At 33.1% G+C, this 19,862-nt stretch overlaps 1 protein-coding gene across 1 annotated transcript; it reads left to right on the top strand.

The window, feature by feature from the left end:
- Positions 1 to 3,849: 3,849 nt before the first annotated feature.
- GCLM (glutamate-cysteine ligase modifier subunit) lies at positions 3,850 to 17,890 on the top strand. Its single transcript, XM_023528125.1, has 6 exons — positions 3,850 to 3,943; positions 5,239 to 5,323; positions 7,089 to 7,148; positions 8,215 to 8,417; positions 9,579 to 9,693; positions 14,047 to 17,890. Exons 2-6 carry the CDS (start codon positions 5,311 to 5,313, stop codon positions 14,214 to 14,216), a joined length of 561 nt encoding a protein of 186 aa, XP_023383893.1. The 5' UTR covers positions 3,850 to 3,943; positions 5,239 to 5,310; the 3' UTR covers positions 14,217 to 17,890.
- Positions 17,891 to 19,862: the final 1,972 nt, after the last annotated feature.

Below are 19,862 nucleotides of genomic sequence, written 5' to 3'. Positions count from 1 at the left end.
GGGCCAGGCCGCGGACCCGGCCGGGCGGCTGCGAGAGGCCAGGGCGGGTGGTCGGGCCCGGCGCGCACCTGGGCTCCGCTGGCAGGAGAAAGCTGGGTTGCTGTCGGCGCGACATCACACCCAAAGCTGCTGTTGGGGTTAGCGGGTCTTTAAAAAACTTGGCAGATGCAGCTTCCCACCGAGTGACGCCTGCATCCGTGCTTATGGCTGCTATCCAAACTCTCGAACGTTTTCCGATGGGTCTCCTTGGCTAGAAGTCAGAAGGGGCCAGTCCATCGCTCGGTCCCGCTCCCTTCTCCCAACGTGTCCGGGTGAAAAATAGTTAAGAGACTAGTTTTTCGAGGATTCAGATGGAGTAGTAATGATTCACTTAGCTTTTAGGATGTTGACAAGTTTATTGCTGTGAGGCGAATGACTAAATTCTTTGGAATAAAGTATGTCTTTTTCTTGCCGAAGATTTCATCTGCCTTAGTTTATTTGCCTAAAGACTAATCGCTAGTTTGAAGTGGCAGAGGTGAATCTGGAATCATACACTTGTTACATATCTGTTACGACGTAGCTGGTCGTTCCTGAGCAGACAGTCATTGACTCTGCACAATTAATTGCTGAGGCATATTGGTAGTATGGGACAATTTTAGTATTAAAAAATAACAATAAATAAAACAAACCTTGAGTTTAGGAGCTCTGTGACTTTCAGAAAGTTACTCTCCCTGAGTCTGTAACTTTAAAGTTGCATAATAATACCTTCATCAGGTCGTTGTGAGCATTAAAAGATAACATTGAAAACGCTCACCATACAAGCATTTTATCTCACCTATTTTCTAGTTCGATCAGAAAGATAAAACAAATCTTGATTACAAGAAAAAAATGTCCTAAATTGTGTCATAATATGATGTCAGCTGTGTTCCTAGGCAGGTTCTGCTTTTTTTGTGTAAAATGGTGATATACTGTGCAGCAGTACATGGCATCCCTCTGATTATGTATGTGCTGGACATGTGCCCAGGTCTGGTGTTGGGAGTGACCACCCATCAGGAGATGAGAACTCTTGGTTGTAATTTTAATAGGAATCAGAATCTATAGTATATTCTATGTCCAGGTTCTAGCTTAATCTGTATGTCTTGTTTTGTTCATGCCACCCCACTGAGATTGTTTCTCCCAAAGATAAATATTTCTGTAGTTCTAAATCTTTAATTTCCTCCAGTGCGACTGGTTCAGTACACCATTTTGCATGTATATTGATAATGGGTGAAATTTTCTCTCTTATCTCACTACAACACTAAGGTTGTGGCATTCAAAGTTAAAATTTTTTACTGCAGAGTGAGAAATGCATTTACCTTGCAATCCAATTCATAGTTTTATATATTTCAAAGGTTTCATGAAAGGATATTAACCCTTGCTATATACTGTATCTTCTGACTTTACCTATCCTATTTTAAATTTTTTTGAAACTTGATTTCTTAATGCAGGAATAAGTCACACCCCACAGTTTGAAAAACTTTGTTCAAAAGACTAATTTTGTTATGTCTGTTTTATGTTGGGTGCAGCATAAGGGAGAGAAAACTAAAGAAATTAGAAAACATTTGAGGAACACTTGAAGAATGGCAACATATTATAGGGAAAATATGACCTCTTGGGTAGAATAGGAGGGGCATGCTTTGTTTCCATGTAAAAAAGAACTGTAACAACCAGGGCTTCAAATAGGGATATGCTACTTGAAACAGTTTAACCTCATTATGAATAAAGAAACTGAATAAATCACTCATTGAGAAAATTTATACATTTAGTAGAGAGTTGAATTAAATTTTCTAAAAGGTCTCTTCTACTTCTAATGTTTGTTTACTTTTATTCTATGATTTCTGTCCAGATATGTTGTTTCACTAGAATTTTATGAAATCAAATCTTTTTTTTATAATGAGCTATTATAGGACTGTTTTGCTCAGTTCTTTGTTGTATGGGTATTGGACCAGTTAAATCATGTGGTATTTTTAAAACTCTTATACAATTCCAGATTTAATGATACACTATATTATGATACCTACTTTCAGTGATATTATGTGTATGTGATAGGAGTGAAGAGAGCCAAGAACAAAGGTTAGTGTTCACTCAATACAGATAACATATAAAAGATTTTTAAAAAAACAAAAACACTAGGTTTGTGATACAGTGAATGAATTTCTCATATCGTAGCATTGGACCATTCTATGATTTGTCCTGACATTTTGAGATTAATTAAAGAAATGATTTCAAGAAGGGGGCAACTACTCTGAAAATATATTTATCTTCCTAAATTGAGGAATTTACCAGGAAAGCTTTAAGTATGCAAATGAGCCATCTTTCCAGAAGAAGATTTCTTCACATTCTCTCATGATTTGAGTCAAAGCACTCCTGATAAAATTGTTAACTTCCAGTTGGTCCTGCTGCCTCAACTTTTACTAATTTTTAAACGAATATTCACTTGTAATTCTGTCTGGAATCATTATCAACTAATTTTTATCTTAAATTTCATTATAAATATATTTTTCATAAAGATATAGTCCTTGTAAATTGAATTCACGTGGGTTATTGTGGGTAGTACAAAAATTATTCTATGTATTATAAATCTTAACATAGGTGACTGTGAGCTCTTAAATTGATAAACCAATTGTCCCTTGTAATTATCTGTACTAAGATATAAGCACTAAAGTGCTTGTTTCAGTTTTTATCATACACAGTCATACATTAGATAGTTCAGAAGTTTAGTCTCTGTTGTTGCTATTAGGAAAGTGCTTTTGCAATTCAGGGACTTGCTTCTACTTGCTCGTTTTTTTTTTTTTCATTGATTGTCTACAGAATGCAAAGCACTGTGCCTGCCCTTGGATATTTATAAGGCAGTGATTTCAAACTCCTAGTAGTGCCCATTAGTAGTCCTGAATCAATTTAGTGAGTCATGGAGCAGTATATTTTTTTCTAATTAATAGAATAGAAGCTATTAGAGTGCCTGGCATGTAGGGAACATAAATATCATTTTGTAAATTTTTTGTTCTGTTACATGTATGTAGGCCCTCCCTCACTGTGTGAATGTATGTCTTACTTTAGACCACTGTCATAAATAAGTTTGAAATATACTGACAGAAGAGATGAAAGATGAGTAAACACTTTAATGAATTTACAATATACTATAATGTTAGTGTAAAATTTTTTGTTTGTTTATATAAGAGAACACTGAAGACAGGTTGGAAGTGAACCTAAGCGTTAGGAAATGACATAATGGACACATTATGCAAGTTGACTTCTGAAAGATGTGACTATGGTGATTCTCAGATTTTAGAGTACATATTGATTACTTGGGATGCTTGTTAAAAGAGAAGTTCTCCCTTGTAGAATGAATAAGCAGATCTAGGCTGGGGCTCAGGAATTTAAATATTTAATAAACACCATAGGCGAATCTGATATAGGAGTTCCTCTGCCTCGTTCAGAGAATCATTTGTCTTTGAGAAATATAGCATTGGAGTTAATATTAATTCTAGTCAGGCTGCCTAGGCTTGATGCCATGTTTCTCTATTTATAAACTTTGTTCTTGATTTTTTTTTTTGTTTCTTTATGAATGCTTTTATATCTCAAAAGTTAAATTTTTATTGGTACAAAAATACTTTAAAAGTAATTAGATTACTGTAAATGTTATGTAGGTCATCAACATTTGAGAATTAAGAGTAGGGTAAAAAACAGATCTAAATTGATCTTTGTTGAAGAAAACAAAAACCTTGTAGAATTAATTTCGATTTGTATGGTATTTCCTGTTGACATCTTTTTCCAGCTTAAGATAATACATTCTTATCATAGAAGTACAGAAAAATGTACAGAGTTTGATTAATAGTTTCAAACTGCATTTCTTTTGCAGCTTCGAGATTGTATCCAGAAGACCTTGAACGAGTGGAGCTCCCAGATCAGCCCTGATCTGGTCAGGGTGAGTAATGTGTGTGAGGAATTTACGTGGTCCACAAAGGAAGAGAAGTAAGCAGGAAGGTAATTTCCTTAGTTTTGACAGGGAAGTCAAATAGGCAATTCGCATAAAACTCCCTCTGGCTGATATGCTGAGATGGCAGTCTGACTCAGTAGGCTTAAGCAGAAAATAGAAAATCTGGACTGTGTAGTCAGCTCTTCAACTAGACAAGATACTAGGATTCTCTTTGCTTAATTCCCACCAGTTTCCTCACAATGTATTTTGTTCCAGCTTATATTTGGTCTAGTGAAGGAATATCTATCAGACAGTTTGGGTTGATAGATTACCTTGGTAGAATATCATTCCAATAATATAGTCACTAGAAATAATTTTTAAAATGTCAGTTTCTGGTAAAACAGTAAGGAACTGTGTTTCATTAAATGTCAATAGATGTCTGTTATCATAAATGTTAATATACAGAACTCCTGTCTGTAAAACACTCTTTGAGATCCAGCTCAGCCTGAGGCACATAACAAATTATATAGACTATGTTAAAAGTATGGAAGAAGTCATGTACTTGACATTCTTGGGCATACTGTAAGTTTATAACTTGATAGCTACTATGTAGACATTTATTAACATCTACTATCAGTCTCTCTCTGAAATGACCATTTACTCTATTTATGCATGACTTCGTAACACTTACTGAACCCTTTATATGAGCCAGACATTGTAATATGCTCAAGAATTGTGAGAAGGACCTCACTGTTTACTTTGTTTTAATCTTGTAAATATGTGTTAATGTGTTTCTGATATGTATGTGCTAACACTTTATCATTTTCCTCATAAATAATTCATTATGCATTGGAATGGCCTTTTTTTTATTACACTCAGAAAAAAAATGTTTTAGTTTAAAATGTTTGTGATTAATGTAGAAAGTTTTCATCATGTCAGTATCCAGAATGGATAATATTATTTTTCATTGGTTTCTTTTCTAAATAAAATTAACTACTGTACTAATGGTTCTTACTTTTTTCATGCCTCTCACCCCCCATTTGTTGAGTTTTTTTTGATCATGCATCTCTCCAGGAACTGATCAAAATGAGACACTTTGTCCCAGAAAATGGACACACACACAAGTGTTTTACCTTTATTTCAGGGCTTTACAAACCTTATAAAGCCCATTCAGACCTCAGGTAAAGGACCCTGTTATCTTATGGGCTCTCTGCTTCTACAGGGCGTTCTGGACAATAGAAAATATATAGCTAATCAGAAACATTAATTTTATATTTATTATAAACATTATGTGTTTATTATAGGAGTTTCCAGATGTCTTGGAATGTACTGTATCTCATGCAGTAGAAAAGATAAATCCTGATGAAAGAGAAGAAATGAAAGTTTCTGGTAAAGTCCAGCCTTTATAATTTGTTACGTTATACAGTGGAAGTGACAGCGAGGTTTTGTCAGGCACAGGAGTAAGCCTTTCTTTGCTTCTGGCAATGAGCAACTCAGTCACTAACTGTGGGGAACATAAAGATTCTTTTGTAATGTAATTTTAATGTGAACTCTTAGAGTTATAAGAAGTCAGTGTTGAATACTTCAGTGGAATCAGAATAGAACTTCACTTTGCTTTTCTTCACAATGGTTTATGTGTCATACTTCAGAGCAGTAGGAAGATTAAGGTAGAGGAAAGGGAAAGAATAAAGGGAAATCTTAAGAACAATGTCTCCCCAAAACAGGCAGAAGTCCTCCTTCTCTGGTGGAACACTGTCAAACAATGCTGAGATTACCTGGGAATATAGAAAGAAGTCTGGGCAACAAGTTGCATGAAGAGAAATAGAATACATATTATACTCACTCAACAGTGTATCAAGTGACAAGTTTCCAGAGACTATGCTAAACTCAAGAAATGAAAAGATGCAGTGTTCTTGCTCTCAACTTAGAGTCAGCATAGCGCAGTCATTAAAAGCTTGAACTTGACGAGGTTGAAATTCCCGGGTGTGCAGACTGATATAATCTTGAGCTAACAAGTGATTTAGCCTCTCCAAACCTCAGTTTCCTCATCTATAAAAATGGGGATGCATCTGTTTCACAGGCTTCTTTGTAAGTAAGATGAAATAACAAAAGAAGCACTTACAGTGCTTGACACAAAGTGCTAGGTAGCTATTTATTACCATTTGTGGTTGTGTTGTGGCTATTATTTTTATTGGAATGGACATGAAAGATGAGATAGAGCATTGTCTTTTGACTGCAATAATAACTACCATTTGCTGAGTCTTGCTTTGTCCCAAGCACTGTACTTGGCATTTTTGGGTTATATTTCTTATAATTATCAAAACAATTCTACAAGGTAGGTTAATTATCCTCATTGTACAAGTGACATTAAATAACTTGAAAGTTGTTATACAGCTAGTAAGTGTTTGAACCATCTAGATTTACTTGACTCCAAAACTCATTTCTTTCTGTTAATTTCACATTGCTGTTTGTATTGAAAAGGAAGTAAAAGCAACACAGTAGATTGTATGTGGTTCATCATGGTTTAGATCCATCTTAGAGCTCTTACAAGTTGTCCTTATTTCTAGAGTGAATACATTGCTACTATGATAAAAAAAAAAAATTTAAGATAACTAAGTACTACATAGAGATGTAAAAAAATATTTATTACATAATGGTAAGCCAAATAGAAGTAGAAAAAATGTTATACCCTCTTTCATATGACCAAGAACTAGAAGATAGTATCTAAAAAAATTTTTTTAATTATTAAGTAAGCGGGATTGTGGATTTTTTTTCTGTTTTCATTACAAGCAATTTTAACTTAGCCTATATATAGGTTTTTATTTATTGGAGAAAGTAACATGCTCCATTAATGTTTAATTCATAAAAATGTACATTTTGCATAATTCGTTTCTATATTTATCCGATATGCCTTCTAACAAATGGGAAATTAATATTTGATTTTTTGTTTGGACAAACATTTTTTGGCAACTATCATATAATTTAAAAATTATAATGGAAATATTCTTTTATGTCTTAAAATGAAAACTGTAAAATTATGTGACTAGGAAAGAAAAATAATTTATTCAGGATTAACTGTCATCTTAGTATTGTTACCATTGTTAATACTATATAGTAGAATGCCATAATCAGTTGTGTTCTCTTTATTACCCAGCAAAACTGTTCATTGTAGGGTCAAACTCTTCATCATCAACTAGAAATGCAGTTGACATGGGTAAGCAAAATTTAATTTTTATCTTCATAGTGGAATTATTTATTTATTTTTTAATTCTTTAATGTCACCACATATTTGACCCCTTTTACCCCATCTACCTCCCTCCTTCATAGTGGACTTTAAATTAGTGTAGGTATTTAATTATATCTTGTGTTTAGGTCCACGTAATAAAGAAAATGGGCTCATTCCATCTTTACCTTTTAAAGTTCTAGCCTAACTTCTTACAATTTCTATAGAATCGTATCAACTTATGTAGGGTCATATTTTGATATATAAGAGGGATGTAAAAAATATAACATAATTAAATGTTAATTCTATGTTTGGAATTAGAAATTCTCTTTAATCACATTCTTAGTCTTTTTGATACTATAAATGAAGTACCAAAACAATAACAAACAAGCAAAGCATTTTTTATCTATTTTCAGTACCTGGTTTAGGTTACTGTGATGTTACAGTTATTCAGTATTTTTTCTTTGAAAACATTTTTCCAGTATTTATATACGTTGAACAGGTAAATAATTAGCTCTTTAATATAAATCTGGAGCGAGCAATAATCATTAAAAATAAGCTCTTAAATTATTTTTATAGAAATTAAATTATCTACTTCTATAGATTAAGACCATAAATTCAGTTTTTCAGAGTCTCAAGCTTATTCTTTGCTATGACTACCAATTATAGACTACTAGGTCAGAATTCTTGTGATCATCCATATGAGATAGTAGAATTAGAGAAGAAAATATTACGAAGATAAGCTACCAAAAAATCCTTGGGCCTAAGAAACAGGGAGGCCTATTTCCCCAGAAAGAGGAGCCTGTAGTAGCTGTGAGTTCCCCAGAGGCAGATCAAAGAAACCCACACAGACCAAGTAGATGAATGGCCACTTATACTTTGTTAAAAAATGTAAATATTCTAAATGATAGATAAATTATGAAACTGAATGAAATAATCTGTTATATAGGAAACTAGTAAACTATATGGATAGAATTCAGCGGGATGCTTGAAAGACATTAGAAATACTTTATTATGTAACAAACATTTATCCTCTTTGTGTTTTCCTTCACATCAGCCTGTTCAGTCCTTGGAGTTGCACAGCTGGATTCTGTGATCATTGCTTCACCACCTATTGAAGATGGAGTTAATCTCTCCTTGGAGCATTTACAGCCTTACTGGGAGGAATTAGAAAACTTAGTTCAGAGTAAAAAGATTGTTGCTATAGGTACCTCTGATCTAGACAAAACACAGTTGGAACAGCTATATCAGTGGGCCCAGGTAAAGGACAGCTCGATCACAAGCACTCCAGAGAGACCTGTCTTTAACAGTCTTTGCTGTGTAGTGTTGAGCATCATGCCCGTGGTGGACACTCACTGTGGGGTGACTGTTCCAAATGTGGGAGTTTTTAGACAGGCTTTATATACAGCATTGGATTTTTTTCTCAAATATATGTCTGATTGAACTTAATCTCATTTAAAATGAGTGACAGAAATACTAGAATATGTGTGTTGAAATATGAATTAAACGTGAATTAAGGCTGTTTCCTTCAGTTTTATTTATGTGATTAAAATACTACATTTATCTTTAGGTATTATTAGGCCATGGTTCTAATTTTCAAAGTAAGGGAATATCATATATAACATATTTTGCTAACTGTTATTTAAAGATATATAAGACTTAGTTCATACAACTTGATATGGAATGGATACATAAATTAATCACCACTACTGTCTGGCCTAATAACTTACAAATTGTTAGGGAAGTAGCTCACTAGTATTTTACCCTTACTCTCTGTATTTTTCTTTATTCCCTTTACTTCATCCCCACCCAGCCTTGTCCTTTTTAGAGCTTTCATTTTCATATGGACAGGAAGACCCTAGATAGAGAAAGTGTCATCCTTTCTCCCTTTGACTTGGTGGTAGCCAGAACGTGGCTAAGATCCTGCTGAAGAGACTTGGGTTATCCAAATGTACCTATAATTCAACCAAAGGAGCTATTAAAAATTATCTAATTCTTCTCATTTTCAAATAGTATCTGATTACCATATTTTATACTTTAACATTAAATGTGTTTATCATTTGTATTTGATCCTCTACCTTTAAGACATAGTCCCTCTGTATCCAGAACCATCAAACTTAGAATCAAGTTTGTTTCCAAAGCAGACATAGTTGATTGCAGATTCTAGCAGGAGACTTTTTAATAGTATAGTACTATATGGCTTTTTCCTCTCCTAGAGCTCTTTTCCTTTCCCTGTTACCACTTACATGAGTTTGAAGAGCAAACATTAATAAATATATTCATGTAAAAGTATTTTATAAATTTTAAGCACTATAGAAAGTGCTATTTCATATTTTCTAAAATTGAGTCCTTGTATTGCTTTCAACTTTTTGTAGTATTTAATTTAGTAAAGATGTCGTGATTTCTTTTTTTCAATTCTAGGTAAAACCAAATAGTAATCAAGTCAATCTTGCCTCCTGCTGTGTGATGCCACCCGATTTGACTGCATTTGCTAAACAATTTGACATACAGCTATTGACTCATAATGATCCAAAAGGTGAGACAGATTTTCATTTACAGAATTTGATCATGAGCTTTTATCTTACAAATGCTACTTGTTAAAATTTAATTTCTAATTGTGTACAATGATAAATGTACGGTGCTGTTACCTAGAACTATTCTTAACTGTTAGTTCAAAACCTATATGCCTTTATTTTGGTTTCAGAAAGCTTCAGTTTTGTCTTTGTACTAATAGGAAAAAAAGTGAAGGGATCATTTCCCGAACATCAGTCTGTTGAGGTTTATAAATACTAAGCTACACAGAAAACATCTTTAAAGATATTCTAAATAGTATATATAATCTTGTCTAGTACAGCGAAGATCGTACCAGAGAGCCACTTAATTTAAGAGGATAAATATCTAGAAAAAGAGGCAGATAAAATTTAACTTGAAACTTAAGCATCTTAGAATAGGTGATTGATTAGGTATTTTATTAATCATTACTATCAAGACATTTGTTTGGTGCTAATCAGAAACATTATTTGATTAATGAGACTGGTTTGTCTGCCTTCTGTAGAATAATTTTTCTGTCAATATTTTACAAGAGAACTAGGAAGGCTGAGAAGAGAATGTTTTATGCTTCATACTATTTATTAGCAGTCTACTCCATTCTCATTTTTTCACTGTTTCATAGGAAGCAGAGGAGGCATTTTGCTTAGTAAATATATGGGCTCTATAAAACAATATTTTGGTATAGTTATAAGTGATAAATATCTTGTGAAAGTTGTAAATCTCCGTGACATTTTTGAACTGCACTGCTGTTCCCTCACGTGCCAGTTCGTTTCCTTCCCCACTTGGCCAAAATCTCCCTTCTCCATGACATTTTTATTGAAGTTCTAGTTTAATAAATATTGGAGGAAATTATATGCTATAGATGATTCCAGGAGAAAAAACATTCAGCTTTTACTGGCATTTTATTGGTTGTTTGATTCAGTTTATTTTCAAGATGCTTATGGATAACCTCTTAAGACTTTATACTATTTATATTAGCTGTCTGCCCTATTCTCTTTTTTCACTGTTTTTTAAGAAGAGGGGTTTTAATAGTTATTGTTCATCAAATGCCAGGCATCATGCTAAATGCCTCAGAGAAATTATCTGTAATCCTTACAACAGCCAAAACTAGGCATTTTATTGATGAGGAAAATAGAGCTTCAGAATTTAAGAAACTAGTCAAAGTCACCCAACTGGCATAGGGCAAAGTTTGAACAAAGAATTGCTATTGCTGATACATTCTGTAATATTAACCATTTAGATTTTAACTTTCTATCAGTTTATGTTTACTTTGGCAGATATTATATCAGCTTATGTTTACTTTGTGTCAGGGAGTCTTCCAGACTTTTCCAACAGTAATTATTACCAGCAATAGTTGTTACCAGTAGCTGGGCCTGTATCCCATTCTAGCTCCACTTGAAAAATACTCTATCCATTTTCTGGTAGGAAAGGAAATAGGAAAAGACTAAGGTGTCTGGTATTTTGTTTTATCTTATCAAATGTTGGTATGTGGATTATGTGCTAAAATACCATTGTTATGGCAAACTATATTGCATATGTACATGAGAAGAGAAATTTAATCCTTTTTGCATGTTTTTGTTTTACTGACAATTTGACACTTGGTTTTTTTTATAAATTTTAATTTAAAACCCTTTGATTAGAAATTATAGGCTGATCCTGTATATACCATTAATGAATCTTCATACACTCTGATCTATAAATGAAGCAATTCTTTTCTTAAAAGATTTGTTGTGTTTACTGGTTCTAAGGAATTAACAATTGAATTAAAAGTATGTAGTTAATAAATAGCATAGTTTGCTGATTTTATGCTGTTGTCATAAGAAACATCCAAAGCTATAGAGAATTTTTATGAGTTTATATGAGCCAAACTGACAACAGAGCCAGGAAGCAAGATCTCAGATGCTCTGGAGAAAGACCATTTTGTGGGTCTTTTATTCTACATTGAGGGAATGTAAGAAAGAATACATGAAAGAGGGATAAAGCAATGCAGGGATTGAATTACAGGATAGTTGACAAGATAATGTGCTCTGTTGAGGATGGTTAGGCTTCTGAAGGGTCTGAAAAAGAGGCGTTTGAAGATATATTACTCTAGATGCACAAAAACAATGGATAGGACTTGCTTAAAGCAAAGATAAAACTTTTAAAGAGGTTATATGCCTGGGATGTGACCTCCCGGTTAGGAATGACCCACCCAGTTAGGAATTTATGATCAAATCACCCAATGAGGTTACTTTCAGTTAGATTTATTACAACATCCCTTTTTCAACCACAGTGCCAAAGTTTTTAAAAATCGATCAAGTTGTAAAATATTTAACTCTGTTTTTCATCTAAAATAGAATTTTGTTTATAAGTCCCCTAAAGCCCTAACTCTGTTCTAAAACTACCCTTATTCCTCAGAAAGTGTTTATTTTCCATTATTCTTTGCCCTAGAAGTTGTGGCAACAGTTAATTACAGTCAAGATAAAATTGTGAAGATGATCCTGATTTAGAACTTTCCCCTTTTTATTTGCTTTCTCTCTCTCCACCCCCATTAAATCTAATCTGTATTATGCCTTATTCCCTTAAGGTCTTCTTCTGTGTTAGACTACCTAATAAACAAATCCATGTTAATGTTACCTTTCCAAAGAGACATTTGCATTCTGTGTATGAAAACTACCATTTACTAGCTGTGGCAAGTTATCTAACCTTTGCCTCAGTGTCCCCCTGTAAGGGAGATTACCGATCTCATAGAGTTAACGTGTGGATTCAATGAGTAAGTACATGTAAAGTACTGAGAAAAGTGCCCAGCACATGATAATAGCTAATATTTACTAAGAGTTTACTATTGATGCTATTTAAATATCACAGCAAGTCATCTGGGGCAAATGGGCCCTTTAGTGCTCCCAAATCACACTGTATAGATGGTCACTTTATCTGTTGGTTGATTCTGACCCCAGTGGAATCTTTCCATATTGTGTGATTTAGTCAACAGACACCTACTGTGTGCCAGGCATTGCTTCTAAATACTAGAGATACAGGACCAAATCAGACAAATCCCAACCCTCACAGAATTTCTATTCTAATGGGAGAAGACAAACAATAATATATAAACATTACATGTGATAAATGGTGGTATATGCCATGGAGAAAAGTTGGCTGAGGGAGGAAGAATGCCCAGGTTAGGGATTTTGTTTTATCTAGGGTATCTAGGTCTGGGAGACCTCCTTGCTAAGGTGACATTAATTAGAGACCTGCAAGAAGGAGAGAGCCATGTGGGTGTTCGGGGAAGAGAGAGCAGCTGATGCAAAGCCCCCAAGGTATGAATGTGCTTGAGGATTTTAAGATAACAGCTATGAGGCTAACGTGGCTAGAGACGAAGAAGTGTCGAGGGGAATGGTACATCAGAACAGTAGCAGAGGGCTGAGATGTGAATGTGGAATTAGAAAATAATGATTTAATCAAAGATACGCAAATTAAAAGATAACCATTGACAAAGATTCTTTAAATGATTGGTAGTGTTCCTGAGGATATGGTAAAATTGGCACTGTAACATCAACTGCTGGTGGAAGCATAAAGGTTAGCCTTTCTGTAAAGATACAGTATCTTTATACTATGTATCAATATACTGTATCAATATGTATCAATATACTATGTATCAAGTGTTCAAAATGTACTTGTAATTTGACCTTGTCATTCCATAGACAAGCATGCATTTTAAGGATATCCATCATAGCATTATTTTTATTAGTAAAATGTTAGGAAAAACCTGATTTTTTTAGCCAAAAATAAACATAAATTATGATATCTATACAATGTAATATTGGGAAAATTATTAAAAGTCATGCTTTCACAGATTATTTACTTACATGGCAAATATTCATAATATAAGTGGGAAAAGTAAGTAGATTAGGCTGTAACTACAGTATAATTCCTAGTTTTTGAGATATTGAAAAAGAAAAAATGTTGGAAGGAAATACATGGCAATGGAAATGGTCTGTCTCTGGTCAATAAGATAAATGGATAACTTTTTCTTCTTTGTACTTTTCTATATTTTCTCTAGCAGTACATAAGAATCACCTGGAGATCTTCAAAAAAAATACAAATATCCAGTCTCCAGTCACCAAATGTTATGAATTAAATAGGCTGGGGTACAGGTATAGATACTTTCTGAAGAACTGCCTGGATGGTTCTGATATTCTGGTTCAGTTTCACAGCACACATTAAGGATAAGCATATTTTATATATTGTTTTGAGGTGTTTCTTTTGTTATGTTTACGTGCTTTCTTAAATAGTAAAATGCTTTTGTTCTCAAATTTAACCATGGGTTCTTATTTATTGTTTTTTGTTTGTTTGTTTCAAGAACTGCTTTCTGAAGCAAGTTTCCAAGAAGCTCTTCAGGAAAGCATCCCTGATATTCAAGCACATGAGTGGGTGCCACTGTGGCTACTGCGATACTCGGTCATTGTTAAAAGCAGAGGAATTATCAAATCAAAAGGCTACATCTTACAAGCTAAAAGAAGGGGTTCTTAACTATGATTTAGGATCATAACCTACTGAATTGTATTTTCCTTGAATATAAGATTAAAAAATTGAGATGTGTAAAAATCTAATCACCACAGTGTCATTGAGGCAGATATTCTCTCGTTATATTTCACAATATGTTATGTCAAGTTTTGAATACTTTTCTTGCCTCCATATCAGCTCACTCACATGAACCACTGTATTGTTTTCATTAAACTATTGTTTTCTAATTGAAATTGTCTATAAAGAAAATACTTGCAATATATTTTTCCTTTATTTTTATGACTGATAGAAATCAAGAAATTTTGTTGTTAGATATATTTTGGCCTAGGCATCAGGGTAATGTATATACATATTTTTTATTTACAAGAAATTCATTAATTGCTTCTTACTCTATAGTATAACTAAGCAACTTAATTACAATTGTTAAAACTGAAATACTGGAAGATATTTTTCCTCTTGATAAGATGATTATATCTCAGAGTAATGGAGTATCTGGAATCTACTTAGAAGTGTAAATAAAATTCATTTCTTCAGTACATGGATAGAAACAAATCTTTTTAAGTTTGCTTAATAACCTTGTTTGTAATTTACCTATAATGATATAACCTTGTATTCTTGTGCCATATTTTCTCTTGCTGTTCTTTACAAAGACAAACCAAAGTAAATCTAAAAAAGAGATTAGAAGCTTTGAAATTATTGTTTGGGGGGTTTACAACTATTATCACCTCCAGATTCTTTTTAATTCTTGATCCATCCTTAATGTTTTGCTACTCATTCAAGAATATCCAGTGAGTATGGAGCACTTACCATGTGCTGGGCACTGGAGAGAGGCGGGGCACAGGGATTAAGAATCAGTTAAGTATGTGATATTTGTTCCCCACTAATAACTAACTGCAAAGGACTAAAAGCCAGAAGAGGGGTGAAAAAAGTCTTTAATTTAGGGCAAGCGTTGTCTATTTAGACAACTTTATTTGAAATATGGTCTTAATTATTTAAAAGCAAAATGATAATAATAGAACTTTAGAGCTAGAAGAGACTATAAATTATTTGATATAATTCCTCATTCGTTTAAGAACCAGATAACAGCAAATAAGTTGTGACGTTTGCTATACACTATAGGTCTCCTTAATTCTATTTTGAAAAGTTCTTCAAAAATCTCTTGTATCTCAACCAATACTCTTAAACTATGTATTTGAATATATGGTTTATAAAACTAAACTACATATATAAACTAATATATGAAACTAATTTACCAAACTTTTTTCAACTTGGAGGAAAAGAACTGTGGTTCCATATTCAAAGTAAATAGACTAAACTATCATGAATAAGGTTTTGTAGTTTAGTAATTGGATAATTTGATCATTAGAATTATAGTGTGAAATCAGATGATTTACCTGCTAAAACTTTAGATTTTGAGCTTTATGTAGTCTTTGTATTAATTGGATGTAATGCTATCCAATGTATACAGTGAACTTCAATTTGGAAATGTACATTTTTCATGTATTTAAACAAATGCTCATTTTTCTTTAGGCCTATCCAGTGAGTTGATCAAGACATTTTAAGAGAGAATTTTAGTATCACACTTATTGTTTTTAAAACCCTGGACTTACAAAACTGGATTGAAGTGTTATTTTGAAAATGGAAAAAGAAACTTAGGTTGCTAACGTACCCAAACTTCAGAGGAGTTCCCTCCCCCCAACTCCTGACAAGCAAGATTATAGATTCATTTTGTGAAAGGAATCATGTATGGAATTTTTAATGAGTGTTTTATTTGTTTCACTTCTGTACCTTTAATTTCTGTTCCTTTTAAAAAAAATGATTTTTAAAACTTTATAATTTTCCAAGCTGATGTTCACGTCTTTTTTGTGAACCATCAGAAAATAGTAAATACTTTTCAAATATTTAAGGACTTAATGTTTTAAAAGCCATAAAATAAAGAACAGTAATAGTACCAAATAATTGCTTAAGGCTGAAAGCTAAGTTATCAATAGTGTTTTTAACAGATAGGTTTTCTGGAGAGTTGTGTATCTAGTGACCCAAGATAGAAAGAATTTATATGATTGGTTTTTTTTTTTTTTTCAGTAAACATGAAAAGAAACTGCAGTGTATTATTACATTTCCAAACTACACTGGAGCCTTACTTTAAAGCTATGTACTGTAACTTGGAGTTTGTTCTGTGATAAATCTATCTTGAATTCCCATCCAAAAAACTGTGATCACCAGAAGAACCGAGGTGTCTTATAAAATATGTTCACATGGTGTAAATTCTGAAGACCACTTGTGCCAGTATGCTAGCATTCATTTAGGGAGGACCTGTGCTAGAACTTGAATCACAGATAGAGCTAATAATTTTTCCATTCTCAAAAAAGATCACTTAGCTACATGTGAAATGGAAAGTAAAGTTTTTCTGTTTTGAATGAATGGATTAGAGTTTTCCCTACCAGAGCCAAGTAGTAACTGAAATAGAATCTCAATTTTATTTCAGTGATAAAAGGTCTAAGGCTCATTTAATTACATCTTATTTCAGAAAAGATTTACTTCTAATTTTTCCACCCAGCATTTTCAATATTTGAGAATATAAGTAAATGACATATTTCTTACAAGTTGACTGACAGTTCTGCCAATTGTATATTTAGAGAAATTTGAAGTTGTTTTAATGAGATTTAAACCATTTGTGTTTTTATACTCAAATGTACCAACTTGTGATTCCAAACCTATTTTTTTAAAGTTAACTTCTTAATGTACCAGAACTTGTACCTGTTGTTTTCCCATAAAGTTGGTGATGGGATATGTCAGGTTTTTTTTCTGAAAAAATATGTAACATAACTTTTCCCCACCACATAATTCTACCTTTATGTGTCTGTAGTGGTCTATAAAATACAGCACAATATAAAGCATTATTAATAGTTACAATAGTTTTTAATTCTACATTATGAATTTAAAGTGTAAGTTGTATTATTTTTATTTGAGTTGTTTCAATGGTTGGAAGCATTCTGAAACAGTATATCAATTTTGAACTATTTAACAAACTGAATATGATTTGAAAATAAATTATGAATTTTTAAATATCCAAGCCATAAAGCTATTTATGCATTCATTCAACAGATTTATCAAATGCCTATTATGTAACAGGCACTATGCAAGATAGACACAAAAATGAAAATATCCCTATCTTCAAGGAGCATATAGTATATTTGGGGGTTGAGGGAGAGATCTCTACATGGACCAGAGCAATAAAAGCCTGCATCTATTAATGACAGCAGTGGTGAAAAGGGGTTGGGGACATGTGGAAGGAAGTGGGTCTGGGAGTTACCTAATTTTAGAAAACTCTCCTGAAAAAAATTGCCTTAGGGTAGGATCAGAAGAGGAGGTCCGGGTGGGCATTCTGCCCAGAGGTCCTTGTTTGCCTCGTTTGTAAATATGCTGTTATTGAATGATGAACAGTTTACATATAACTTTAGAAATTCAGTGAAAACACTTCAAGAAATTTTTATTAGAGAAGAATGACTTCTGCTGAGACAGGAGTAGGTAAGGTCAGAAAAGACATGTTTTATAAAAGACTAAAACTTGCCCAAATCTCCTAAATATATCAGGATATAACTTTATGTAGTTTTACCACCAGAAAAGTCAAAATCTTAATATGTATCCCTCAGCAATGAATAAATGTATAAAATGTCATTCACTTCTGTGGGTGTGTTGGTCTGTTACTTTATAATACGTGTTACTTATTTTGACTCAGCTGTTTTCCCCCATTTCTTTACTCTGTTGATTTATGCATCATACTCCATTTATGTTCACTTTTTTTCTTAAGTATGTCTTTAGTAATTACCGAAGGTCTTTGGGCAGTAAACTTTTAGGTTTTGTTTGTCTGCAAATATTTTTATTTTGTTCTCAATCTTAAATGATCATTGGACATTATAAAATTCTAAGTTTCCAAATACTTTCCATCAGCAATTTGAAGATAATATTCCATTGACTTACAGCATATATACTTTTGCTAATGAAAATCTGAATTTCCTTCCCTAGAAATGTCTTTTTCTCCGCTTTTTTTAAAATTTATTTTTAGTTGAAAATTTCAACTTATTTTGCTGTGTATAGAATTAGAAGAAAGTAGGAAAATTAAAACTGGCAGCAAAGTTTTTTAATAACAGAAAACTTAATCATAAAAGAAAACATTGGTAACTGGATTTAAAATTTAAATCTGTTCTTCAAAAGACAAGAAAATGAAATTGCAAGCCATCAACGGAGGAAATATTTCAAATCCATATTTCTGATGAAAAACAAATAGGCCATAATCAAAATTTTTTTTAGATTGCAGTTCAAAGGACATCATCAGAAATTGAAAAGACAATTCACAGAATGGGAGGAAATATTTATAAATCATATATCCAATAAGAATCTTGTATCCAGAATGTGTAAAAGACTCTTACAACTTAGTAATAAACCCAATAAAAAATAGCGAAAAGAACAGACTTTTCTCCAAAGATAAATGAATAGGCAATAAGAACATTAAAAGATGCTCAACATCATCCGTCATCAAGGAAATGCAATTTAAAACTACAATGAATTACCACTAAAATAGCTAACATTTTTAAAAGATTGACAATACTAAATGTTGATGAGGACATGGGGCAAGCGGAACTTTCATATATACCTGGTGGGAATGTAAAATGGTATGACCACTATGGAAAACAACTTTGTATTTCTTATAAAATTAAATGTACACTTACCACATGACCAGCAATTTTATCCCTATTTACTCAAGAGAAATAAAAAACATGCCAAAAAGGACATATGTAAATGTTTATAGCACTTTACTCACAGTAGCTGAAAACTGGAAACAACCCAAATGCTATCTAATAGTTGAATGGATAAATGAGTTGTATTATAATCGCACAATGGAATACTACTCAGCAATTAAAAAGAATAAACTACAGTATGTACAGTAACAGATGAATCTCAGAAACATGCTAAGTGAGAGAAGCTAGACATGAAAAAGTACATATTATCTTTACATAAAATTTTAAGACAAAATTATTCGATAGTGACTTATCTTTGCTGTGTTTGGGTACCTCGAATCTCTCAAAAGATTGCAATCGAAGTGTCAACTGAGATTAGCCTCCCCTGTGTGCTTGAGGTTGGTCTGCTATGCTCTCTCATGTGGTTGTTGGCTGGATTCAGTTCCTCACTAGCTATAGGCCAGAGGCCTTTCTCACTTTGTTGCCACATGGCCTTCTCCATAGGGCAGCTCATAACATGAAGGTAGCTTCTCATGGGATGAACAAGTGAGAGAGTGCAAGATTGACGCCAGCCTTTTTTGTAACCTAATCTTACAATGACATCATCACTTTTGTGATTCTTTTCATTATAATTAAGTCACTACATACAGCCCAACTCAAGGGTTTGAAACCAGGAGATGGGATTATTGGGGACCTTCTCACAGGTCACCTAATTTAAAAGTAATGCTTTATATGTAATAATGTAGAGTTCACTAAAGGTTCATGCACTAAACTCTCATCTTTTAGTTAATGCCTAAAATTCCAGAGATTCAACCCATCAGTTTAAGATTTTAATTAGCAAAATATAGACTATCAAGGAAGAGTCTCCCTTTAGACTAGAGTAATAACTATTTTTACACTCTACTTACCTAAA

This window comes from Pteropus vampyrus, unplaced genomic scaffold, assembly GCF_000151845.1.
Source record: "Pteropus vampyrus isolate Shadow unplaced genomic scaffold, Pvam_2.0 Scaffold22, whole genome shotgun sequence".
Taxonomy (NCBI): domain Eukaryota; kingdom Metazoa; phylum Chordata; class Mammalia; order Chiroptera; family Pteropodidae; genus Pteropus; species Pteropus vampyrus.
This window is presented reverse-complemented; position numbering and strand designations above follow the sequence as displayed.

Bases quoted from the DNA above. Each gene is read 5' to 3' on its own strand.
- GCLM (XM_023528125.1), top strand. The intron at 7,149-8,214 runs GTAAGCAAAATT...CCTTCACATCAG, and splicing joins TAGAAATGCAGTTGACATGG to CCTGTTCAGTCCTTGGAGTT. The intron at 9,694-14,046 runs GTGAGACAGATT...GTTTGTTTCAAG, and splicing joins GACTCATAATGATCCAAAAG to AACTGCTTTCTGAAGCAAGT.